Genomic DNA, 23,672 nt, shown 5'->3' with positions numbered 1-23,672 from the left:
AACAAAAAAGTACACAGGCGTCCACTCAAAGTAGGGGACTTTGTACTTAGAAAAATGGAAGCAGTTGGTAGGGCTAATGAGTCTGGAAAACTAACTCCCAACTGGGAAGGACCCTACCGAATCTGTGAGGAAGTCAGGGACGGTACCTACCGTCTGGAAACACCAGACGGACAACCGTTGCCTCGAACTTGGAATGTAGATAATCTTAAGAAATATTTCTTTTGAATGATGTAAATAGTCAAGAGCTACTTAATAAAAGTTTGCATACTTACTATTCAATTTTGTACTAAGAGGGGCACGCCTACTAACAAATAGTCGGCTACTCTCCATGTTTAATTTTTATTCTTACTTCAGAGGGGCATGCCGTCTGTACCTTTACAGTCGGCTACTCTCCATTGAGTATTTTACTCACAATAGGGGCATGTCATCTGGACATATAGTCGGCTGCTCTCCATAAGAAGATGGCCGACTGGTTCCAAACACATAGCCACCCCCCTAATACTTAGCTAAAAAGATTAGGGCCTGGCCGACCCTGTGCCTAACAGGCGGCTACCCTCCTTTTACTTAGCACCTACGTTCACCAAGAACTTACCAAGGCCACAGGCCGAATGATCAGACCAGGCGCCAAGCCAACTGATCAAATCTTCAAGACTAATACGACCTGTCCCAACATCATAGCAGGCGTCCGGCGGCATCCCTCCGGATGAAATTCGTCGCAGAGGGCAGCTCCCTTTTGGGTGGAACATTTCTCTATAAACTAATTACACGGAACCTATACGACTGTCCCCAAGGGAAACCACGTAGCCGTTTTTGAGACAAGGATAACTCTATCACTAACCAAACCAGTGGTAGCAGTTGACATCTGAGTCAGATGACCGCCTGTATTACTTGGGATAAATGCAGGGGGTACCTCTTGAGTTAATAGCCAACAAACATTGGCGAATCAAGGGGTCTAGCCGGCCTCCCCCGCCTGGTACCTCTACTTCTCAAGCAAGAGTGACGGCGACTGAGTAACTCCAACGTTAACTCATAGTCACTCCCTCAAATTTGGTATGGAACCTAAAAGGTTTGAGTAGACCGCCTGTTTTTTGGCAAACAGGGGCACTCAAACCCCTATTCCTACTAGGTAACCTATTGAGTTAATAGCCAACAAACATTGGCGAATCAAGGGGATCAGCCGGCCTCCGCCGCCTGGTACCTCTACTACTCAATCTAGAGTGTGACGGAGACTAAGTAACTCCTATGTTAACTTATAGTCACTCCCTCAAACTTAGTATGGAGCCTAAAAGGTATGAGTCGTCCGCCTTTTTTTAGCAAACAGAGGCTCTCAACCACTACTCCTGCTAGGTTAACAAATTATGAGTTAAAAGCCAACAAACATTGGCGAATAAAGGGAAACAACCGGTACCCGCCGCTTGTTATCTCTACTACTCAGTTCCTTGGCGACTAGGTAACACTCATGTTTACTTGGTCAGACCACTTTCCTACTTGGTTAAATTTACAAATGACAGGACCGCCTGCCTAAAAAGGATCCAGACCTTAAAATAGTTCGAATACCGATTGGATAAATGGCCGACTGATCATCTATCCTGGAAACAGAAAACCAGTCGTCCAGGGGCATAGGCGGCGTGACTAACTATCCGTACCTGTCTGCAACTATCGGCCATGTAAAACAGTCGGTCTAGTGAACAATTGGATATTAGAATATGGAATACTTAGACAAATTTGAGGCAAAACAAAAATTCATTAAAAAGAAGCCGGTCATTAAAGACCGGCAAAATATTCAAAGCCCCGGCCCCCTGGCCGGGTAAAAACAAAATAAACGGCACGCAGGTCGTGGAAAGAATACATAAAGCTTAAGAAGGGGGCAGATCTTCAATATTAGCAGCTGCCGCCTGGTCAGCACTCTTCTTGCTGGACTGGGCTTCAGCTGCATCCTTTTTTGATGCATTACCCCCAAGCGGCACAAGCGCCACTACCGGCTCCTCCTCCTCCAACGCTTCCTCCAACGCCTCTTCCTCAGCAGCCGCCAGGATCTCTTGATTATATGTATCAGAACACTGGCGGTACGTTTTTTCCCATGAGGCAAAGTCGGCATTAGGGAAGAGGCGGCCCCAAGTCATGCGCTGGATTTTAGCGGAGTCTTCCATCATCTCCCGGACCAGCTCTTTCTTCTCTTGCTCGGCCTTTTCCGAGAGCTCCTGGGTAAGACTCTTCTCTTGGGTCACCAGGCGTTCCTTTACGTTGGCCAAGGATTTCTCCAAGGCTTCGTATGAGTACATCTTTAGGCGAAGAGGTTTCAGCTCGGCCTTGAGATTGGTGATGGTCGCCTCCAGCTCGCCATTCCTCTTCTGGGCCGCCTCTAACTGAGCCCGAACAGCGGCGGTAGCCTGCGCCTGATAATAAAGAATATCAATGGTCAGAACTTCATTTTGGGCAATTTGAAACATTGCCTTATCACAGTTGGAGGCGGCCATAGCTTTTGCTGCCTTTACCTCTTTGTTCTTCCGGTCAAGCGGCTTGCGAAGGCCGTTCACTCGGAGCAGGGCCTAAGTAAAAAGAAACAGGCATCAGTTTCCAAACAAAAAATAAAACAGGCGTCCAGAAATTCAAATACTCAAAAATATGCTAAGTATACCTGAGCAAGGACCCCTGCAATCCCTTCTAGGTCAAGGGTGCTGACACCCCTGACCGCCTCCCTTTCAGCTGGAGGAACTGCCCTGATCATAGACTTGGCCATCTCTACCAAGTCAGGCTCCTGAGGGCCGGCTGCATCAAGCATAAACAAACGGATTAGACCTAGTAAAAAAGGGAGTGAGTAAAAAATTTACAAGGACAACTTCATACTTCTAGGCGGCCCAGTTGGAGTTTTAGAAGAAGTGGCCGGCTGTTTCTCAGCCGCCACATGTTTCCTGGCAGAACCAGGAGAGCTCGCAACAGTCGTCCTCCGGGCCTTGGGGTCAGGCTGTTGGGAAGATGAAGCTCTTGGAGCACCCGTCTAAAAAAGAAGAAAAAAAGTCATTATATGCATAAACACAACTCCAAAAAGAGGGTGAAAGGTTCGGAGCTCACCAAGGGTGCCCCCTTCTTGGGGGAGTCGGTTGAAGCTTGTTGCATGATGGAGGCCCGCAACATGGCCGCCGCAGTCTTGGAGGCGGTGATTTTGCTCATGGCGTCAGCTACAAAAACAAACAGCAAAGTTAATAAAAGTCATAACAAGAAATGTATGGAACAACATAGTATTCGACAGGCCGACTACCTCTTGAGCACCGACTGCTGAGGCCACAGGCGGCCAAAAAGTACTCGTCGTAGAGCCATTTGAAGCTCGGGACGCAGTGCAGGGGTACTTGCTCTCGTACCCCTGAAGTAGAGTCGACCCTCGACTCTACTTTAAAGAGTCCTTTATCAAGGATCTCTTTCTTAGCCTTGGGGGAACAGGCGGCATGCTACGGCCGCCTGCAAGAAGGGGCGGATTCCTGTTCCACCTATTGAAGCGCTTGTTCAGATCAGTGTCTAAACTCTCAATGATGAGGAAGGTGCTCCACCAGTCCTTCCAGTTGTTTGCTTTACCTCTCGTCATGAGGTAGCCCCTGTGGCTTGTCAATTGATACCAGCCGGTACCGCCTGTCTTAGGGGTCCGGCTGAGATAGTTCATATGGGCGAAAGCCTCGAAGCTCGGCTCCACCCTGTGCAGTTCGCATCCGGCCACATAGCCGAGTACCTTGACCTAGGAGTTTGGGGCTAACTGCCATAACCCCAACTCATACCCATCCAAGATCCGCTGAACAGCCGGATGTAATGAGAAGCGCAGCCCTGCCTTGATGGCCGCCTCGTAGCAGCCAAAGCAGGCACTATCATAACTGGTACCAGCCGGCCAGACGACTGTGTCTTCTGGATTAGGCACAAACACTAGAAAGTCGGGGCCCATGGTGTGGTTTGCAATAAAGCTCTCCACTTTCTCTTGCATGGCTGTGATCCGGCCCCGAGGTACCGTGCAGTAGTAGGGGGTATTTTGCTCTCAGTAAGAGGCGGATGGCTCCGCCCAATTGTCCCCCTTCTCAACTGCGTGAGAAAGTCTCGCCTCTTGCAGGCGGTTGTTTTTCTCTTCTGTGTCCAAAGAAGCATGGCCAGAAGAGCTTGACTCGGAATCGTCCTCCGACGAGTCCGAGGAGGACGACTCCTCCCCTCTCCCGGAGGGGCCCGCCTCCTCTCTTTGAAAAGGAGCAGAATTGTTAACTGTTAAATGGGAAGGGGTCACTATGACTCCTCCCACAGAATTGCCGGCTTTCAGGCCGCCTTGTTTCACTTCCACATCTGGCGCCTGGTCAGATGTTTCACTAAGCGGCACCCTGTGGGAGGAGCCGTCTTTTTCGTTCTGGCCATCCTGCTCTGCATAGACACAGATACAGTCGGACTTTGTATAAAGGGCAAAGATGGGTCCGGAAAAGGGCAGGCGACACTCCTAGTCCTAGATTCAGCCGTCCCCGGTGACCGGCTGATCACTAACCTAGGTCGTGTCGTGTGCTTTCGTGGTGCCATTTCAAAAAATAAAAAGAAAATTAAGAGTAAGAGAACCGACAGTTACCTGAACGAGTGACGATTGATGAAGTGCTGAAAATCCTGTGCAGTCGGCTTGTCAGAACAGGCGGTAGGCAGAAAAGGTCCAAAATGTCAGAGCAAGTTCAGGGGTCCGAATGTTCTCTCTCAAAGTTCTCAAGTGTGAAAATGACTCAAGAAAATCCTCCCTTATATAGGCGAAGTGAGAAGGCGAAGGGTCACTTTCAGAATTCAAAATTTAGGCGGGAAAATCTCTCGACCTTTCGCCGACTGACACCTGTAGAAGGTCGTCGCCTGTTACAGTGCGACACCTGTCACAGGTAACACGTGACCAGTCACGTGCCACCTGTGAGGGGAAAATGATTAGGGGATTTTGCTTCCACCAATCGGAATGCGCCACGTGGGCCAATCAGGTCCTGCCAAGTGTCCCCCAGTTGGAACTGTCAGGGCTTGCCACGTGGCACGCGCTTATTCGTCCACCTTGGACCTATTATGTCATGACATGTGGCATACTCCATGCCTAATGGAGAAACCGGCCACCCAGGCCCAACTTCCGAGGGAAGCCCAATCAGCCCTAGGTTAACCTAAACCTAGGATGGGCACGTTTCCCAAGGTTATAAATACCTCCCTTAATCCTCATTAAGGGGGATTACGAAAAAACACATTAATTACACACAGTAATAACCGGCTGATCTCGCTAACAAAGCAGATTACCTACATTAAACACTCTCACCTAGAGAGACCTTATCACTTTAATTTCCGCATTAATTACTCCTTAATCAAGTACTAACTTGACCGTTGGAGGCGGAGCTCCCACCACCAGGAGTCTCCGTTATTTTGCAGGTACAGGCGTCCGGTTCCAGTCTCGGAATTGTAACTCTCCCGCAGGACATCAGAAAACCCCGAAACAGTAATGGCAGTGTTTATTTTTGTTCCGATTTTCAGCGGAACCTTTCATAGGAGTCGGCTTTTCCAGAGTCAATCGATCCTTTATCTCTATAAGGTTGGAGTAGTTGTCCTTGTGGAACTCGTACCTTGGAATGTACGACTTCCACTCTTTCTTTTTTCTTCTGGGCAGGCTGATCGGAGTTATCAACTGCCCAAATCTCTTTCTTCTTTTTGCTCTCATCTGGTTTTAGAGACAACTAAGCAGGCCGACTTTCCTTCTATCGGTCAGACCTCTTTGAGTCCGACTGCTTATTTGAGGAGCAGAGTTCAGTCGCCTGTATATAGGCTTCCGCCTCCATTAGGGCTCTTTGGAGGGTGAAAATTTTCTTGCGGGCGAGTTTAAACTTAGCTTGAAAGTCAACTCGTCCTTCAAACCTTTGAAAAAGTCTTTATAAGCCACTTCGTCAAATAATCCTTGGATTTGGATTCTCACCAGGTTGAACCGCCTGACGTATGATCGCAGCCCTTCTCTATCTCCATGCTGCACATGGCCTAGATCAAGGCTCATTTTATTTGCAGGGATGTTTATAGAGAAGTTAAAAGCAAACATGAATGCAAGCGTCTTGAAGATATTGATGCAACCAGTCGGCAGATTGTCGAACCACTGTTGGGCTATGCCCTTTAGGGTGGCTGGAAAGCAGCGACACCATGCGACATCATCCAACCCCTGTAAGTACATGAGCTGGGTGTATGCCAGAAGGTGGTCTTCTAGGTTAGTGATACCATCATAGGTCTCAACCAACACATTTTTAACCTTGGTCAGCTATTCGACCTCGTCTATTTCCCTAAAGAACGTAGAGGGTTGTTCCCTAAGGTTTTGTTGCCGAAGCTTCCAGTCCATAGGCTGGCAGTTATATGTCGCCTGTCCTCCGAAGAAGGCAGATTGGATGTAGGGCAAAGCAGGCGACCTGTATAATGGTTGTGCCATATACTACGCCGAGTTGATTATATGGGGCCCCGACTGGACAAGGGAGCCGCTTGATGGGGTCCCTCGTACAGATTGAGAATTTCTCACAGAGGTATTCTAAAATCTATCATGATAAGTCAACGTGGATGCCAACTCTAACAGCTGCTGGGTCTTCTTCTCCTTGATGTATTGTCGAGCATTAGAGAAGGATTTTTTTCTACCATCCGGTTGTACATGCTAGATGGCTTTTCTTGCCACCGTTTTTGGGAAACGGAGTCTTGAGAGGTCGATCCGGGGTCGAGCCTTATCCTTTGGAGCAGGGTGAGGAGTCGGCTGACGGTCCCGGACCGACTTCTGCATTCCAGGCTGAGCTGGTTTCTTGGCCCATTGTTCCTTTGTAGGAGTCGTCGACCGCTTGGTGATCAAATCTTTAATTTCACCCAGCTGCTAATGAATTTCATGATCTCATCTCGGGTGACTGGGGTTGATCCTGCCACCAGGGATGAATCAGCCGGCTATCCCGAGGGCTTACTTGGCTGTCTAGGGGGCCTGCTTGGACCCGTCTGGATTGCGTTGCGCTCCCGCCTGTCTTTATGACGGATGCTCTTAGAGATGAGACCCGTCCTGGGCCACATAGGTTTCGATGTCTCCATCGTCACTAGAGTCATGGTCCGTCTGGACCACCACTTCTTTTGGAGGCCGATTGGTCTCTAGAGGCGGCACAAGTAGATCTTGTGAAGCCATCTTAGAGGTACTCTCCCCACAGACGGCGTCAAATGTTTCGGGTGTTTTTATGTCCCTTGGGAGAGTTACAACTCGAAGACTGGATTTGACAAGGACGCTTGTACCTGCAAAACGAACGGAGCTCTGAATGGTCGGAGGTCCGCCTCCGAAGATTAAGTTAGTACGAAATCGAAGTAAAACGTGTGAAAAGTAAGTTATCTGCTCGGATTCTAAGCTCAGGTGTTCTCTGTTTTAGAAAGCAATGAATGCCTTAATGATTAAGACGTAAGTTCCAAAAAGTGTAAGGTCCCCTAATAATTGAGGGAATCTCCCTATTTATAGGGTCCTAGGAAAATGTGCCCTGCCCTTGGTTTGATGACCTAGGGATTAGGGTAGCACCATTTTGTGACGCCCCTTGGAATTTGGGCCTTGAAAGACGCCATTTCCAGGGGGCATATCTGAGTGACTCGTGTCGTCCATCTAGGGTGTCCATTTGGACGCCTCTTAGAAGGACACATGTCGCTCTCTTACTGGTCCACTTGGGGGTATTAAATACCCCAAATCACTTGTTTTTCCAAACTTTTTTTAGGTTTACAATAATGCTTCCTCCTGGAGGAATTTTTCTCCCTCAAAAGAAAGGGTTTCAATCTCCTTCGAAAGACAAGGGTTTTCGACCTCGTTCGAAAGGAAAGGTTTATCTCCTCTTTTCGAGGGAAGAAATTTCTTAGTTTTGAATCCATGATATTAGATCTAATGGATTTTTGTGAAATTATTTCGTCGGTGAAAACGTTATCAAGTTTTCAAATACAGGTTTTCCAATACAGACATATGAATCAGAATGAAATCATCCTCACGGCTACAAAGGATTGTTAGATTGTCTCTCCAACAATACCGTATATATTTTCCAGTGATATAAGCGGGAAATGTTCCAGAGTACAAGATCTACTCGACGATCGTAGTTTTTATGAAGGCAAAATTTGTTTTATTCAATATCTTATATATTTGTTAACGTCAAATATTTTTGTAGATGTCGTATGATTTTTAATTAATGAAATATTTTTGCTATTCAAAAAAGGAAATTATAGAACATAACACCACAAAAGGCCCATATTTTGATTATAACACCACAAAAAATACTTTTATTATAACACCATAAAATAACTTAAATTTTGATTTCACCACTAGTTTCCATCTAAAAAACCGTTAAGTGGGCCTATAATTGACACATGTTAATGATCTATTGCTTTAAAAAATTAAAATAAAAAACAAAGAAAGTTTTTTTTTATAAAAAATCTATCCCCTAACCCAGTTAGCCCCATCGCTGGAGCCACCTGCCTAGCCGCCGACACCCTAACCTAGGTTGTCGGCAACCCCTGCCCCCACCAAAACCAATGAAAACCAGCCCGACCACCCATTCTTGCCTTCCCACTCCCCGAACACCACCCTACGGCGTAAACCCAAGGCGTCAGAACTCCATCGTCAGTCTCCTACCACCAAACTCCTCTCCCTTACCCAGATCCATCACCGAAACCCTCACCATAACCCAAAAACTGCCTTACACAAACCTGTCGTCAAAACAGTCACCCTCACCTAAATCCAAAAGCGCCTTACCCAGATTCGTCGCCGAAACCAAATTGAATTGGGGGCGAGGTTGTGGCTGGGTATGTTGTGGTGCGTCGTTTAGGTGGTCAGCTTGGCTGGTTTCTTCGGTCGAGGGTGGTCGTCTGGGGCAGACGACAGCGGGGGTTGGGGTGACGGCGGTCAGGCCAGAGGGAACCGACGCTGGTGGTGAAGGTGGCGGTTGGGTTAAGATTTTAAGGTTTTTCATTTTTTATTTTTCTTTTTTTATCTAATAGTTAACTGATATGTATACAGTGTGGGGCCCATTAACGGTTTATTGGATGGCGTTAGCAACTGGTGGTGAAATCAATTTTTTGAGTTTGTAGGTGGTGTTATAATTTTATTTTATTTTATTATTTTTTTTTTGGGTAGTGTTATAATCACAATTTGGGTTATTTTGTGGTGTTATTTTCTAAAATTTCAAAAAATTATAACAATAACAATAATAAATTTAACTATATGAGCATGATGCCTTGCCTTAAAGTTTCGACCCAAATATGACCTGTCTATAACTTGACTAGACAATTGTACTCAAAGATTGATCCGACCCAAATTGTCCTGACCCGATTTTAACCCGACCCAAGCTTACCCGACCGAAGCGTTTACCCGATACCCGACCCGAATCGAATAATCATTGACCCGAACCTGACCCACCCAAAACCCAAATTGACCCGACCCTGACCCGAACCATGCCTGAAACTGATTGACCCGAAACTGATCCAACCTGTTAGTTCGAGACATTTCAGGTATCAGATTTGTTTGGGTCAAACAGTTTGGATCAATTTTGGGTCAGGTTTGTTCGGGTGTCAGGTCAGGATTAATCAACTCCATTCTCGGGTCGAGTCAATTTTGGTTTTCGGGTCATTTTCGGATCAATGTTTATGAGTCAATTTCGAGTCATGGGTCGGGTCGAATCATCGGGTCTGGGTCAAGATTGCCAGGTCTACTTGTAGGTAGGCCCGACCCGACCCGAGATATAGAAAGAATTTTTTGTAACGACCTGGCTCGAACCCGGCCATGGATCAGGTCTTTTTTATTTTTTTTTATTTTTTTTATTACAAGATGGATCAGGTCTAGTTACCCTTGGTTATCACCCATAAAATTGTCATCTTTACCTGTCAACCGTTTTTCTCACTCCTCCTGTGAGTGGCAAGTAAATTCCCAAATTTCAAACCTAGAGTAAATTCTCACAACAATCATTTTCCAAGAAATTCAAGCCGTAACATCTATGTATAAACCTTGAATTACTATCAATCCTTCTCAAATTAACTCTCTAATGGAGAACAACTACATTGTATCCTACAATCTAATTGAACAAGTTCAGATCTTGCTGAAGAAAGAAGCTGGTTTCGACTCTTTCGATTTCAACGATCATTCAATTGAATCTCCGCAATTATCCTTGTTTCTTGAAGAAGCTATTGCTGGATCGAATCCCTCTATTGATGCTTTGCGATGTAAGAATTGCAGCGGTGAGCTATTGCGAGGTTCTGAATCAATCACTTGCATTTATTGTGGGCATACCCAATTGCATGATATTCTCCGTCACCCAATTAGTTTCAATAATACTGTCGCATTTCAATGGTTTTTGAAGTCGCTTGATTTGGATGGATTTGTAAGTAAACTATGTTTTTCTAATTTTTGGTTGATGTTAATTTGTTTTTTTTGTATGATGTTATTGTGTTGAAATTGCATTGTGAATATGTAGTTATATAATTGAAAATGGGGTTGCAGGAAAAAGTAGGAATACCACTTGGTGATCATGAATCTGGTAATAGAGGTCGGAATTCTTTCAAAGAGGAGGAAATCTCGTTATCGGATTATCTCGATCTCCAGCTAAAGGGGCTGAATGATTCGAGGGAGTTCGGTGTGCGGAATGAAGAACGGCTTCCTAGGAAAATATTTTTGAGCTTGGTTGGTGTAGATATTGAACAAATTTTAGCTCAAGATTGTATTGAGCATGGAGTTAGTGTTGGAAGTGAACAGATGGTAACGAGTCGAAAAATAGGAAATGAAAATAGTGGAAATTCAGGAGATAGGAGCCTTAGTTTGTTTGAAAACACTCAGTCTACTGAGGCTGTTTTAAGGTCTAGTGAGGGTGAGGGTGAGAACAACGAGTCCTTTTCTGATTGGGGGGCTGAGTTTCAATCTTCCTTCCCAGAGTCTGGACATGAGAAATCAGCTAGTAGCTCAATTGCTGATTCTTTTTCAGGAAGTAATTTGACTACTTCTGGCAAAAATCTTTGGAGTAATTCGAAGTCTGAATCCCCTTTCAACCCTAAGGTATCTGAAGGAAATTTCGTGGCTGAAGGTGGTGGAAAGGCCACTGAGTCAGTCGACGCTTCTTTTGATTGGTTGCCAGCAGATCAACGGCCTGCTGTCAAAGATGATTCTCCTAATATTGACAAGGGAGATGGTGATGAATCTTTTGATGACTGGGGGGATTTTAGGATGTCTACGAGTGATAATGTTAGTCAATGTGAACCAAGCAGTACAACTGTGCCTGGTATTGGTAGTAGTGTTGGGCTGGTTACATCTGATCCGTTTGATGATTTTACGGATTTCGTGGTTTCTAAAGATATCAAACATCCTAACAATTCTCTGACAGATCCTGATAATGCTTGGAACAATTTTACATCACCAATTACTGGAGGAGAGACTCCTCTTCAGATCAATAAAACAAAGCAGTATGTTTGCACAGGTGATCTCGCTCCTTTGGATGGTACCCACTCAGAATATCAAGGTGTCAATGTAGACAGGACCCAGAATAATATATCTGATCAAGGTCATTCAACTGGTTTATGGAGTAATGATATGCATTTGGGTGTAAATAATGAACTTGGTCAGTTGCAAGGCGGAGAAAGAAAGTTACCTGTAAGTGGGAGTGCTAATGAATTTGGTAATTCATTTGACTTGTGGAGTGATTTTGCTGGACTTGGTGTTGAGAACAAAGAGGAGCAAGCTGTCAGATTCAAAGTGGTAGATGCGAAGGGAAACGGTCATCAAAATGATTCAGTGACCCTGTTGAATGATAAATCGCTTGATGCATGGAGTTATTTAGCACGATCTGGTGGTTTTCCTGACAGTAAGCGAACTACTAATGATAATATATCACCTGGGTTATGGAATGACTTTCCTGGTATGATATCTAGTCATGCAAATCAGCATCAAAGTAGCTATACAAGAACCACAGAAGATCAAGCAGTTTTCAAGGATGATAATCTATTTGTCTCATGGAGTGATTTCCGAAGCTCGGGAATTCCAACAGGAATTAGTTCTTTGGGACCGATTGATACCAAGAGCAGTTCAGATCAGACTGATTTCCAGAAAGCTAACAGTCTAAAAATGGTTGATGACAATAGCACATTAAGTTCATGGGGTGATTGTGGGGTCGCAAGATCTGTTTTACAGCAGCAGCTACAAGTTGCTAGAGCAGGATCATCTGGAAATAAATTGAGCAGTGAAGATGGTGATTTGTTTTCTGGATTTAGTGACAGCGGTAAACAGTACACTATTCAACCTGACAATCGACATCATTGTGATGGAGTTATGATACATGATGCTGAATCCACTCGTGAAGATGATGATTCATTTGGTGCATGGACTGATTTTACAAGCTTAAGTAATTTGCAAGGAAATCTTCCTAGCTCAGCTAATGCACCTGATGACAAGAAAGCTGTTGAGCATGGGGATCCATTTGATACATGGAATGTAATGGTTAGCTCCTTGAGTACACAAGTTGGTGAAGACAATGCGGTCGCAGCCTTTAAAACACCAGAATCAAACTTGCTTTCCTTGAATACAAATTCAAATTATGTGGGCCCTAACAACCTGATGCCATTGGACCTAAATGCTGGACTGCTCAGTCATCAAAATCGTTCTGCCTCAGTTGCATTTTCACCAAGCGAGGGTCCTGATTTGGTTAGGTATGTGTGCTGTGATCTAATTCTTCTTTTCCATGTCAGTCTATGTCTGGTTCTTGTTTGCTATAGCCAAATGTTTTCTTCCTATCTTATAACAACGCGATTGACCATGCATTAATTTGTTAACGCTTGCAAGCAATGTATAAAAAAAGCTCAAGGCGCATTGAAGCGAGAGGGATTCTGTTGCGCCTTACTTCGGTGATTGCCAAGTTACCCCCTCAGCCCCTCCTACTACCACAAATGATAAAAGCAAGCAAATGAAGTAAAATCAAACTAAAACAACTAAAAAGATGAAATACTAGATTTGAGGGAAATAAGATCAAAACACTAGGTAGAGGGGGTTCCAATCATGATCAACTAAGACAATAATGATGATTAACATGGATATATGCCAAGGAATATAAATTCTACCAAAATAATTCATTCCCATGCAATTGTTCAAGCATATTGATGAAATAGATCAACACTAAACTAGATCATTTCCATGCATCCAATTTAGTACTCAAGTAATGGAATTAAAGGTGCACAACAATAATTTCAAGCAATTTAAGGACAAAATCAGGTAACCGCGCCCGCGGCCTGTAATGTCGTGTCCACGGTGGTGTGGGGCGCGGGCAGCCTTCTACAGGTTCCAAATGGAAACTCCAAAACTCTTTTTTTCCGCGCCTACGGCTGGGACTACCGCGCTCGCAGTCCATAGGGAGGTAGCGCGCCCTCTCTAATCAGCATCTCTCCTCTCCTTAGCCAAACATTGGTCATCTAGCATCATCCTAAAGTGCCAAAAACCTACAAAACAAAGATAGTAAAGCTAGAAAACACAAGAAAAGCTAAAAGAAGAGGAAAAACACGAGAAAAAGCAAATATAACTAAAATGTAAAAATAGCTAGAGAAGGCGCAAACAAGTGACAAATGTGTTTCAATCCTTAGCAAAAAGAGGTGAAATAGTGGCATAAATGTCACTCATCATCTTCTAATTCACCATTGTTTAATTTTTGGGGAAGTTAGCTTATGACTAATTATTGAAGCCAACTAAACATGATTAGCGTATTGTTCTTGAAAGGTGACATAGGAAACAAATTGATGTTGTTAAAGGTCTTAAAATGTGACCTCATTTTTTCTTGTACTATTATTCTACGGAACTGAATATGAAAAGATTCATTGAGCTTGTAGTATAATAATTGTGGTATTGCGACAGTGGACATGAAGGAGGTCTTAGAAGGTTATGATTTATAAGGCGGATCTCTCTTCTATAGGGAGACTGGAATATCTCCCCTCATGGATTTCCGTGGGTGGCTCCAAGGAATTTTTTTTCAATTGGAGCAAGGAATTTCCGTGGTGGAGGGGGTTTTAGGGTTTTTACGTTGGTGGGGGAGGGTTTTTAGGAATTGGTTTTTGGAGGGGGGGATGGAGAGGAGGGGGCGGCGAGGGGTGGGGGAGGGGCGGCGATGGGCGTTGTGGGGGGTGGCTGGACAGGAGAAAGAGAGGGTGGTCGTGGTGGGGGAATATTTTCGTGGGAGATGAGGGTTTACCGGGGGAGTCGGTGGGCGGCTAGGTGGTGGAGATAGGTTAGAAGGTGGTGGCTGGTGGTGAAGTGGTGGTTAGGGAAAGGGAATGCAAAAGGCTAGGGGGGTGAGGAATCAATTGGGAATAAAAATGAGTAAACTCAAAAATAAATATGGGGAAAGAGAATGACAAAAACGGATAAACAAACAACAATAAAGGGAATGATACCCTTTCCCTTTGATAATTAACCCCTTAGTGTGAGTGTCACACTTTAGAAAACAAAATCTGTAACTTACATACAAGATTAAAACTAGAAAGGGAATTGGGAGATTTTTGTTGCAAATTCTTATGTGACTTTGTATTTGATAATTCATGAAAGTGGAAGTTTTTAATCAGTAAAAACTATTTAATACCAAAGTTCTGGAGTCTGGACTATTAAGACTTATACCATAGCAATTTCACATGTGCATCATGTGTTGGAGTACTAATAGCAAAGACTATTATTCACTGTACAACTCTGCTCTACGGCCTTACGGAGAGTAAGAAAAAAAGTGGTTTTTTTTTTTTTTTTTTTTTTTTTTTTTTTTTTTTTTTTTTTTTTTTTTTTTTTTTTTTTTTTTGGTTTTTAAGGGAAGGAGCATGTGGGGGAGATTGAAGGATGTAAAGTGCTAAGGTTGTTGACTGTTTGGCGTTGATGATGATCGAGCACCATTACAACACACAGGAAGTGTTCAAGGTTCACTCGCAAAAAAGGAAACTGAGGGTTCTAAATCTGACCTAGGGCTTTACTCACGATTTAGGAATGGCTTTGGGTATTTACAAATTAACTTCAATGTTACTCTCTAAATTTTGTTTAATTTGCCTAAATTAAGGATTTTGGTCTAACTTTGTTTTATAAAAGCAAGAGTAATTAAATTTGGAATAATATATTCTGGATTTTGAAGTTCCTAGCCAAAATAATTACACAAAAAAAGGAAAAATAGCTTTTTAGATATTACAAATCACGCCTATACTAATATAAATAAACCTAGGAAAGTTTAACACATAAGGAAAAAGAATAAAACGTACGCCTATAATGAATATAGACATTTAAACCAATTCTTGGTAGAAGTCTAATTATACTAGGACTATAGCTACTAAAATAAACTTGTTTTTATTAAAAGAAAAAAAATAATTTGTTTAAAAGATAAAAAAACCTATCCACATAGGATGGTAGTATCATATAATCCAACTGTAAAAACAGATTTTACTCAAAGTAGGACAAACATAAACACAGAGAAGCACATAGGGGTAGTATTATAGAGCTTTAAAAGGGTGGTAATGTCGAAAGGAAAAATTGAAATTATCAGTCCTAACTATTGTCGTTCTACTACAAAATTGTCCCATTATGTTTATCTTAGGTAGGGCCAAACTCAAAAGTAAAAGTAATCACTTGGAGTCTTTTAGACCCTTGCCTGAGTTATCTCTAACCTTCATTCACTTCCCTGATAGCGAGCCAGTAGCCATACTTCAGCTTCATCTCCATCTTTTCTTAAAATAAAAGGAAAAATGGAAAAGAATATCCCACCTTTGACATTTCTGCCGGAAACAATCCTACCTTTGAGTAATCTCAAAACAATCCCACCTTTTAACACCATCCTCTCAAAATAAACCTTTTTACCTGTTGAACAAGTTATTATTTTTTTCAAAATAATTTTATTCTTTATTCTTTCTTTTTCCACCTCATCATCTTCTTCTTTGGATAACCCACCATGAGCACTACTTGAACATTACCACTTTGCAACCCCAAAATCCTAACCCCACCAAACCTCCGTGGCTCCATCTCAATAACCGCACCTATCGAATGATCTGACCCTCCCCACCTCGAAACCCCTAACCCAGAATCCCACCTACCACTAAATTGGCTGAGACCCACCCCCATCATTAAACAAAACCATACCGAAACCCTTACTAATACAAGCACACATTAACCACCTCCACACTCATCCCCACCCTAAAATTTCATCCCTCCCAACCTGATTCCCACGCCGCGAACCAAAACCCCATCCCCACCAGATCCCGAAAACCGGCACATTGGCCAAAAATCCCACCCAAGTTTGAAACCCACCGCACCGGAGTAAATCTCACCCCATTTTTGAACACTTAATTACGCACTGAATCGAAATCCTACACTTGTATGCACTTTGAAACCCACCTCCACCGTTTCTATTGTGAGAAAGGGAAGGGTAGCTGCTTTCAACGGGGAAGGCGGGATGGGTGTAATGCCTGGCACTGGAGATTGTCCATGTGGGGGATTGGGAAGGGCGCTTTTCTTTTTTTTATAATTTTTTTTTGTTATTTTTATATATTTTTTAAGAAACAGACCAATTAAAATGAAACACGTGGCAAGTGCAAGGAATCAATATTAGGGGAAGGGTATGTTAGTCATAACCTATTATTAGTAGCTTGGAGAATAAGTTAGAGTTTGTTATGAGAGTTTTTCTATAAATAGGCCTCATTAGCTTGGTTTTAAAAAGCGCGAGGCGCAAAGGGTCCTCGAAGCCTAAGCGCGAGGCGCAAAGCGGAGGCGCGCGCCTCTTGGATACGAGGCGCACCATAAGTGCCCAAAGCCTTATAAATTACTTCTATACCAAGATATAAGCCTTAAATAATCAAAATAACATATTATGAATGCATAAATTAACAAAGGAACTACAAGATACCCTTAAAAGACGCTAATGGCATGAAACTCTTTAACTAAAAAGCAAATCACACATTCAACATAAAAAGTAAATCAAGTAGAAAGAAAAGCAAACATAGTAGGTCTTTAAGCGTGTTATATGGCATACTAAGACACTAACAATCCATCTCCTCATCCGATGAATCATCATGCACATCCTCCTCTTCTTGATAAGAATCACCTCCACTAACATCCTCTTCCATCTCATCAGTATAATTCTCATTATCATCATCATCTATCACAATTGAATGACGTGGTTTAGAAATGGAGCCACTAGCAATTCCCTTTCCTTTATCAACTTTAGATGCTCCTCTAGTAGCATAGAAAGGTTCATTAGCTCGGAGGCTTTACTAACTGTACTCCAAGTCAAGTCCTCCCCTTCAAATACAAAATCATTCTCCTCTGCCTCGTCTTCCATTCTTCCAAGTAGCCACTCATTGCTTTCATCAATTTCATTTAAGACAATGGGATCAATAGTGTCTTTCCTCTTGTATTGCCGTTGCAATGCATGATTATACTTTACATAAACCATGTCATTTAATCGACTTTGTGCCAATCGATGCCTCTTTTTAGAATGAAGCTGTAAAAATAGAATAATATAAGCTATATAATGTAATAAAATAAAAACATATTAGGTAAATCAATAAAAAAGAAGATACAAACCTGTTGAAAAACACCCCAATTTCTTTCACAACCTGTAGCCCTATAAGTGAGGCTAAGAATTTTGGTGGCAAACTTTTGGAGATTAGGAGTTGTTCCACCATAAGCCGACCACCAATCCGCCGGAGATTTGGTCTTCCTTTGCCTAATTGCCATTGTACAACCAAAGAGACTGGTAGCATTCTTAAATTCATCCAACTCTGCAAGTATTTTATCTTGAGTTTCCACAACCGGAACTAGCCTTTCAATACAATCATTCAATCCTTTCAAAACTTCCTCACAATTTACATTTGCGGAATGATCATAATGAAGTTCCGGATTTAGATAAAAACCCGCTGCATGCAAAGGATGATGAAGTTGATTATCCCACCTTTTATCAATGATCTCAAATACCTTAATGTAGTGCTCTTCTCTTAATTCAAAAGTCTTCGCTACAGCCTCTTTAGCTCATAAATGTATCCCATTGGAGGCTTTTTCTCCCCATCAACAAGTCTAAGCACTTTAACAAGGGGACTTGTTAGCGTAAGAGCATACACCACATTCTTCCAGAAGGTTGCTTGCAAAATATAAGTTGCAATTCTTTTTCCTCCTGCTTCTTTTTGCCACTTGGAAGCACTCCATTCTTGAGAGGTTATCATCTTTCTCAAGTTGCCTTTTTGCTTATGAAATTGAGCTAGTGTAATAAAAGATGTTGCAAACGTAGTATTTGATGGCCTATGCAAATTTCTTTGTTATGTGAACTTCCTCATCAAGTTCACAAGAGAGGTATGACTATAAATATAGCCATTGATGAACATGCACTACTTTAGTGCATTCAAAACTCTTGGTAGTTTGCCAATGCATTGATACACGGAACGCGGGACGATGGCGCGTTCTGTGAACCAGGACGCGTGTCCCGAAACGCAGAACTTACTCGTTCCGGTTCGTGGTGGTTCGCGTTCTGGTTTGTGTTTGATGGAGTATCCATTTATAGGCGAAATAATATTCTATTTTCTTGAGTTTTTTATATTTAATTAAAGCTTCAAGTTTTATTAATGGAGGAAAATGAAGCAAGAAGTGTGTAGAAGGAAGAAGAAGGTCATTGACGGCTGTAAATGACTCTAACCTAATTAATAAAACACAAACTGGTGGACCCTTCCTTATTTATCTTTTCTTTTTACTATTATTTTATCTTTACTGCCTAGTTTTTCCTCATTGTGCATCTGTTTATCTTTTCCTTTTATTATTATTTATTTTTAGTGCCTAGTTTTTAGTTATGTACTAATAGTAGTGTACAATATTTATTTTTAACAGTAGATTAAGAAGTACTTACTTTCCAATTTAAGTCCAATACGTTTAAAAGTCTACTAAAAAAAAAGAAATTCTAATTAAAAAAAAATTCAAGAACTAGAGCCATACGTTTCGGGAACTCTTTACCCTACATACCCCGTTCCCGTTCCCATCCCACGTTCCAAAACGTCCCACGTACCGTGTAACGTTGTGCCAATGTCTTCTAACATCAAATCAATACAATGAGCACCACAAGGAGTCCAATAAAGATGAGGTCTCTTAGATTCAAATTTTTTTTTCCTACAATTCACAAAAAGGAAAAAAAAAGTATTAAATAAAAACTCACAAAGAAAAACAATTAGTAAAATTTAATTGAACATATCATAAGAGTGACAAGACTATTTACTAATTCATACCGGCTTTGACATAATTGGATGCATTGTCCGTCACATCTTGAACAACATTTTCCTCTCCAATTTCATCCACCATCTTATCTAGAAGTTTATACAATAACACTGCATTTTTCACAACGTATGAAACATATAAGGATCTTATGAACACAAAACCCTTAGGAGAATTGACAAGAAAGTTTATAATATCCTTTTGGACAACCGAATCACGCCATCCATCGGATAAAATTGAACAACCTTTACTTGCCCACTCTTTCTTGTTCTCCTCTACTTGCATCTCAACATCTTTCACTTCTTTGTTCATGATTGGAACTCTAAGCTCATACATACTGGTGGTCTTAATCCGGGACCATATTGACCAATAGCTTCAATCATTGCATAGGTAGCCGCATTGAGTGGAATTCCCGCATCATAAAACCACTTACCAATTGTCCTACAAGTTTTCTCCCTTAACTCATTATCACAAGCACCAAAAATTCCTTTCCTTTCCTTCCTGGCTTGCGTCTTTAGGAGTTGAAGTGATAAACATATCCAAAGGACCTTTGTGCCTAGGTTTTTTAACAACTTTTTCACGTTTTGTGACAACATCTTCCTATTCTTCAGCAACATCATCCGTTTCAAGTTGGGACATACTTGACATCATTTGACTATCCACTTTTTCTTGAACTTTGTTTAGCATAAAAGTCTTAACTTCGTCCCTCACATGTTCGGGACATTTAGTGACATTTCTAAAGCCACCAACTAAGTGTTGTTTTAAACGATGTGCCCCTCCCGTAGTCACTTTACCACAAAAACTATAATGCCAATTAACTCTATTATTAGGTTTCGGTTTTCCATATTTTCTAGCCGGCTGATCCGGTGGAGGGAAGGGACTCTTCATTCATGTTCCTAGAACACAGTAACAAAATAAATATAAAATTATAAATTGAGAAAAACAAAAAAAAAAACAAATAAACTGGAAAAAAAAAACAGAACACAGAAGATAAATACAAGTATGCTAAATAAAAAACAAAATTTAAAAACACAGTAAGATAAATATAACAAACGACATACAGAGTTCCAAAAAAAAAACACAGTAAGAAGATATATACAACAAACGACATACAGAGTTCCCAAAAAAAAAAACACAGTAAGAAGATAAATACAACAAACGACATACAGATTTCCAAAAAAAACGAATAAAATAACAAGAACAGCAAGCTAACCTGGTTCTCGGCGAGATCCACCACAGCTCGGGTCGTTTCCAGCGAGAATCGGCGGGTTTCCGGCGAGAAACGGCTGAAACCCAACATCAGTTGGGTGGTTTCGGGAAGCTAGGGTTTTAGTTTTCAAATAGATATGTTTTCTCTCTCTTCCTTTTCTTTAATTAAAGTTTGTGTATTTTTTTTAAAAAAATATTACTTTTGGTAGCACGTGTCTCAAAATCGCCTCAAATCTAGAAAGCGTCGCCTCATAGCGCCTCATGCCTCAGCGCCTTAGCCTTGAGGCGTGCGCCTCCTTAATTTCGCCACGCTACAAGGCTGCGAGGCGATTTGATGGCCGCCTCGCTACGCCTCGTGCCTCCTTAACTTCGCCACGCTACAAAATTGTGAGGCGATTTGATGGCCGCCTCGCTACGCCTAGGCGCACTTTTTAAAACTAAGCTCATTAGGATGAATAATCATCATGTTGAATATTGTTGTGGTTTGTTATTGGGAGATAATGAGCCTCTCGAAAGCTCATATTAGGAGAGAATCCACCTCTCGAAAGTGGAAATTACCGTTCAATTAGCTAATATTCTCATCGTAATACTATAATCAGCATTTTTCTTCCTAATTCCTGCCATAATAATAAGGCTAAATTAGAAAAAAACACCTGTTAAAAGACCTAATTTTGTTTTTAACACCTTTAGATTTCGAAGTTTAATTATAACACCTGTTAAAAAATAAAAATTTTGCTTTCACCACCTAAATTGGAACAACGTTAGAGGATCTGTTAGCTGGGCCCACAATAACGGCTATATTTTCCAAACTGCTTTATATACTTACGACATCCTTCACTAATGTAGAATTGATGAGCTGATTACACAAAATTGCTTCACATTTTGCGAATTCTGACTAACAAATTGGCGAAATTGTTTGATTTTACCACCATTGTTTGGGGGACGTAGATATCAAATCAGGTAATTGCGTCAATAGCACTTTAGAAACCCTAATTTATCTTTCAAAAATAAGGCGTAAATTAATCTATATGTTGTTGACTTAAATGCATAATTCAGGTCGTATCTGGCAATAGTCATGTAATTCGTAAATAGTTAGGGTTCATTGTGTGTTAATTATGCTGTAATTTGCGAGAAAATGAAATTAGGGTTCATTGTAGAAATAATTTGGGGGTTTTGATTTGTAGGAGTGATTGTTTAATTCTCTTGGTTCAATTGTATTTTTTTCATAGTACGAATGGTTTTGCTTATTATGGATCGCAAATTGGTGCAGGAAATGTCTTCTACAAGTTTCTCACCTTCAAAGGAGAAGAAGTGCAAATGTGGTGTTCCCTTTGCAAAGCTTACCAGTTGGACAAGGGAGAACCCTGGTCGTAAGTTCAGAACATGCAAGTTCTACGATCCTGTAACTGAGAGCAGAGGTTGTAAAGCATTTGAATGGGTAGATGAACAAGATGGGACAGCCTGGCAAACAGAGGTGATCAACAATTTGTTGTTAGATAAGAAACTGTTGAAGGGGGAAATTAGTGATTACAAGAGGGAAGTTGATGATCTTGGTGGACAGTTGAGGTGTTTGCTGAATGAAGTGGACAGGCTGAAAATGAAATGCAAGGCTTTAAACTCTGACAGGAACAAGATGAACAGAGAGATGCATGGAAGGAATGCTAGATCGGATCACTCTGTTCTTAGTCTTGGTGTTGGGATTAGTTTGGTCATATTAGTGATCCTTCTTATTAGGGGGTTTGTAATGCATTAAGTATAACTTGTAATGCTAGTAATTGCATGAAACAGTAATATGGTAATGTAATGATTTATAAGTGGCAGTGAACCACTATTGCAAGCAAAATAATGTACACAATTATGAAAGCAATGAATTAAGTAAGTACCTAAGTAGTTGATATTGCATTTAAGTTGTTGATCAAATTTGTTGTTGCAGTGCCTAACAAAATTGGCTGGTAAAGCCTTAAAGCAAAGTATTAATTTAACAAAACAGGATCCTTGTCCTAAACCCAAAAGTAAAGCTACAAATATTGCAACTGATTGTTCAGAAAATACAACCAACAACTAAAGTTCAGAAAAACAATTCAAACATCATTGTGTCAGCCCTCCTTGTCTGGAAGTCAGCAGCTTAGCCCTCCTTGTCTGCACTCCAGTAGCATTGGGTTCAGGTTGGCTGGAAGAGGGGGTGGTGTGATGCTTGGCTTGTGGCTGCTCTTGTTGACTGTGTGAACCTTTCCTCTTACTCAATGGTTCACAGCCAGGTTGCTCTTGGGGAAAAGTACTATTCCCAATGCTGTTTGGACCAGCCCCTATTGCACTCTGTTTATTAAACACAAATACCAATAAACAAGTATCAACATCCAATTTCATCACAAATTTTAAAAGAAAAGTTAAATCCAACAGCATACCTTCTTAGCAGCTTTGATCTCCCTCTTCTTCCTTTGCTCAACTACCCAAGGTGAATTTAAAGGAGGCCTTCCTGCAGTTCTCTGCTCAGTTGGTTCAGGTTCATGTGGGCCCTTGCAAGTCTTGGGATAGTGGCCAAATCCACCACAAATCCTACACTGACTTTTCCTCCTCTTTCTTCCCTGCTCCCCTCCTGTTGCAGATGTTCCCTCCCCAGGTTCCAGCTTCCTCTTCTTCTGTTTAGGTCTTCCAGGCTGCTGTTTGAATGCTGGTGGATGAGGCTCTCTCATGTTCACTCTCTCCCAATGCTTTGGGCCTGGCATAGGTTGAATTTCAGGCTCATATGCTGCTCTGTAAGTGTCCATAGTGTAATAGGGGTGGACAAACTGCTCAGTATCAACCCTCTGATCCATTATGCATGCAAATGCATGAATACATGGGATGTCTGTTAATTGCCAATGATTGCAGGAACAAGACCAATTTGTCAAGTCAACTAGAACCTGGTCATCATTCAGCTGCACTTCATAAGTGTCATCCCTGGCAGCTTCAATTATGCAATTCCTAGCCACATAGCTCATCCTCTGAAATAGCTTATGCACATATGGAGTGATCTTGGTTGTGATTTCCTTGGAGTCCTCCCACTTCTCATTATTTCTCCTCATCATGTACCTCCTCATCCATTCCATTTGGGTGAGGATAGGTTTGTCTCTTGCATCTCTGATAACAGAGTTGAAAGTCTCACACATGTTGTTTAGTAACATGTTGGACCTGCAACTGTCACTGAATGCATGTCTACACCAGTGATGAGTGGGGATGTTCTCCAAATAATTGT

At 41.9% G+C, this 23,672-nt stretch overlaps 2 protein-coding genes and 1 long non-coding RNA gene across 3 annotated transcripts; 1 reads left to right on the top strand and 2 right to left on the bottom strand.

Moving 5' to 3' along the window:
• The first annotated feature begins 9,543 nt into the window (after nucleotides 1-9,543).
• LOC110731442 lies at nucleotides 9,544-22,324 on the top strand. The gene is made up of 3 exons (XM_021911303.1): nucleotides 9,544-10,367; nucleotides 10,487-12,678; nucleotides 21,708-22,324. Exons 1-3 carry the CDS (start codon nucleotides 10,032-10,034, stop codon nucleotides 21,841-21,843), a joined length of 2,664 nt encoding a protein of 887 aa, XP_021766995.1. The 5' UTR covers nucleotides 9,544-10,031; the 3' UTR covers nucleotides 21,844-22,324.
• Nucleotides 13,067-21,701, bottom strand: LOC110731444. Its single transcript, XR_002513305.1, has 4 exons — nucleotides 20,442-21,701; nucleotides 19,243-20,124; nucleotides 17,561-19,126; nucleotides 13,067-17,477 (listed from the first exon to the last, which is right to left on the bottom strand). It is a non-coding gene; the product is annotated as an uncharacterized LOC110731444 (long non-coding RNA).
• On the bottom strand, nucleotides 22,309-23,167 carry LOC110731443. The gene is made up of 2 exons (XM_021911304.1): nucleotides 22,843-23,167; nucleotides 22,309-22,753 (listed from the first exon to the last, which is right to left on the bottom strand). Exons 1-2 carry the CDS (start codon nucleotides 23,161-23,163, stop codon nucleotides 22,526-22,528), a joined length of 549 nt encoding a protein of 182 aa, XP_021766996.1. The 5' UTR covers nucleotides 23,164-23,167; the 3' UTR covers nucleotides 22,309-22,525.
• Nucleotides 23,168-23,672: the final 505 nt, after the last annotated feature.

This window comes from Chenopodium quinoa, unplaced genomic scaffold, assembly GCF_001683475.1.
Source record: "Chenopodium quinoa cultivar QQ74 unplaced genomic scaffold, ASM168347v1, whole genome shotgun sequence".
In the NCBI taxonomy this organism is placed as follows: Eukaryota; Viridiplantae; Streptophyta; class Magnoliopsida; order Caryophyllales; family Amaranthaceae; genus Chenopodium; species Chenopodium quinoa.
This window is presented reverse-complemented; position numbering and strand designations above follow the sequence as displayed.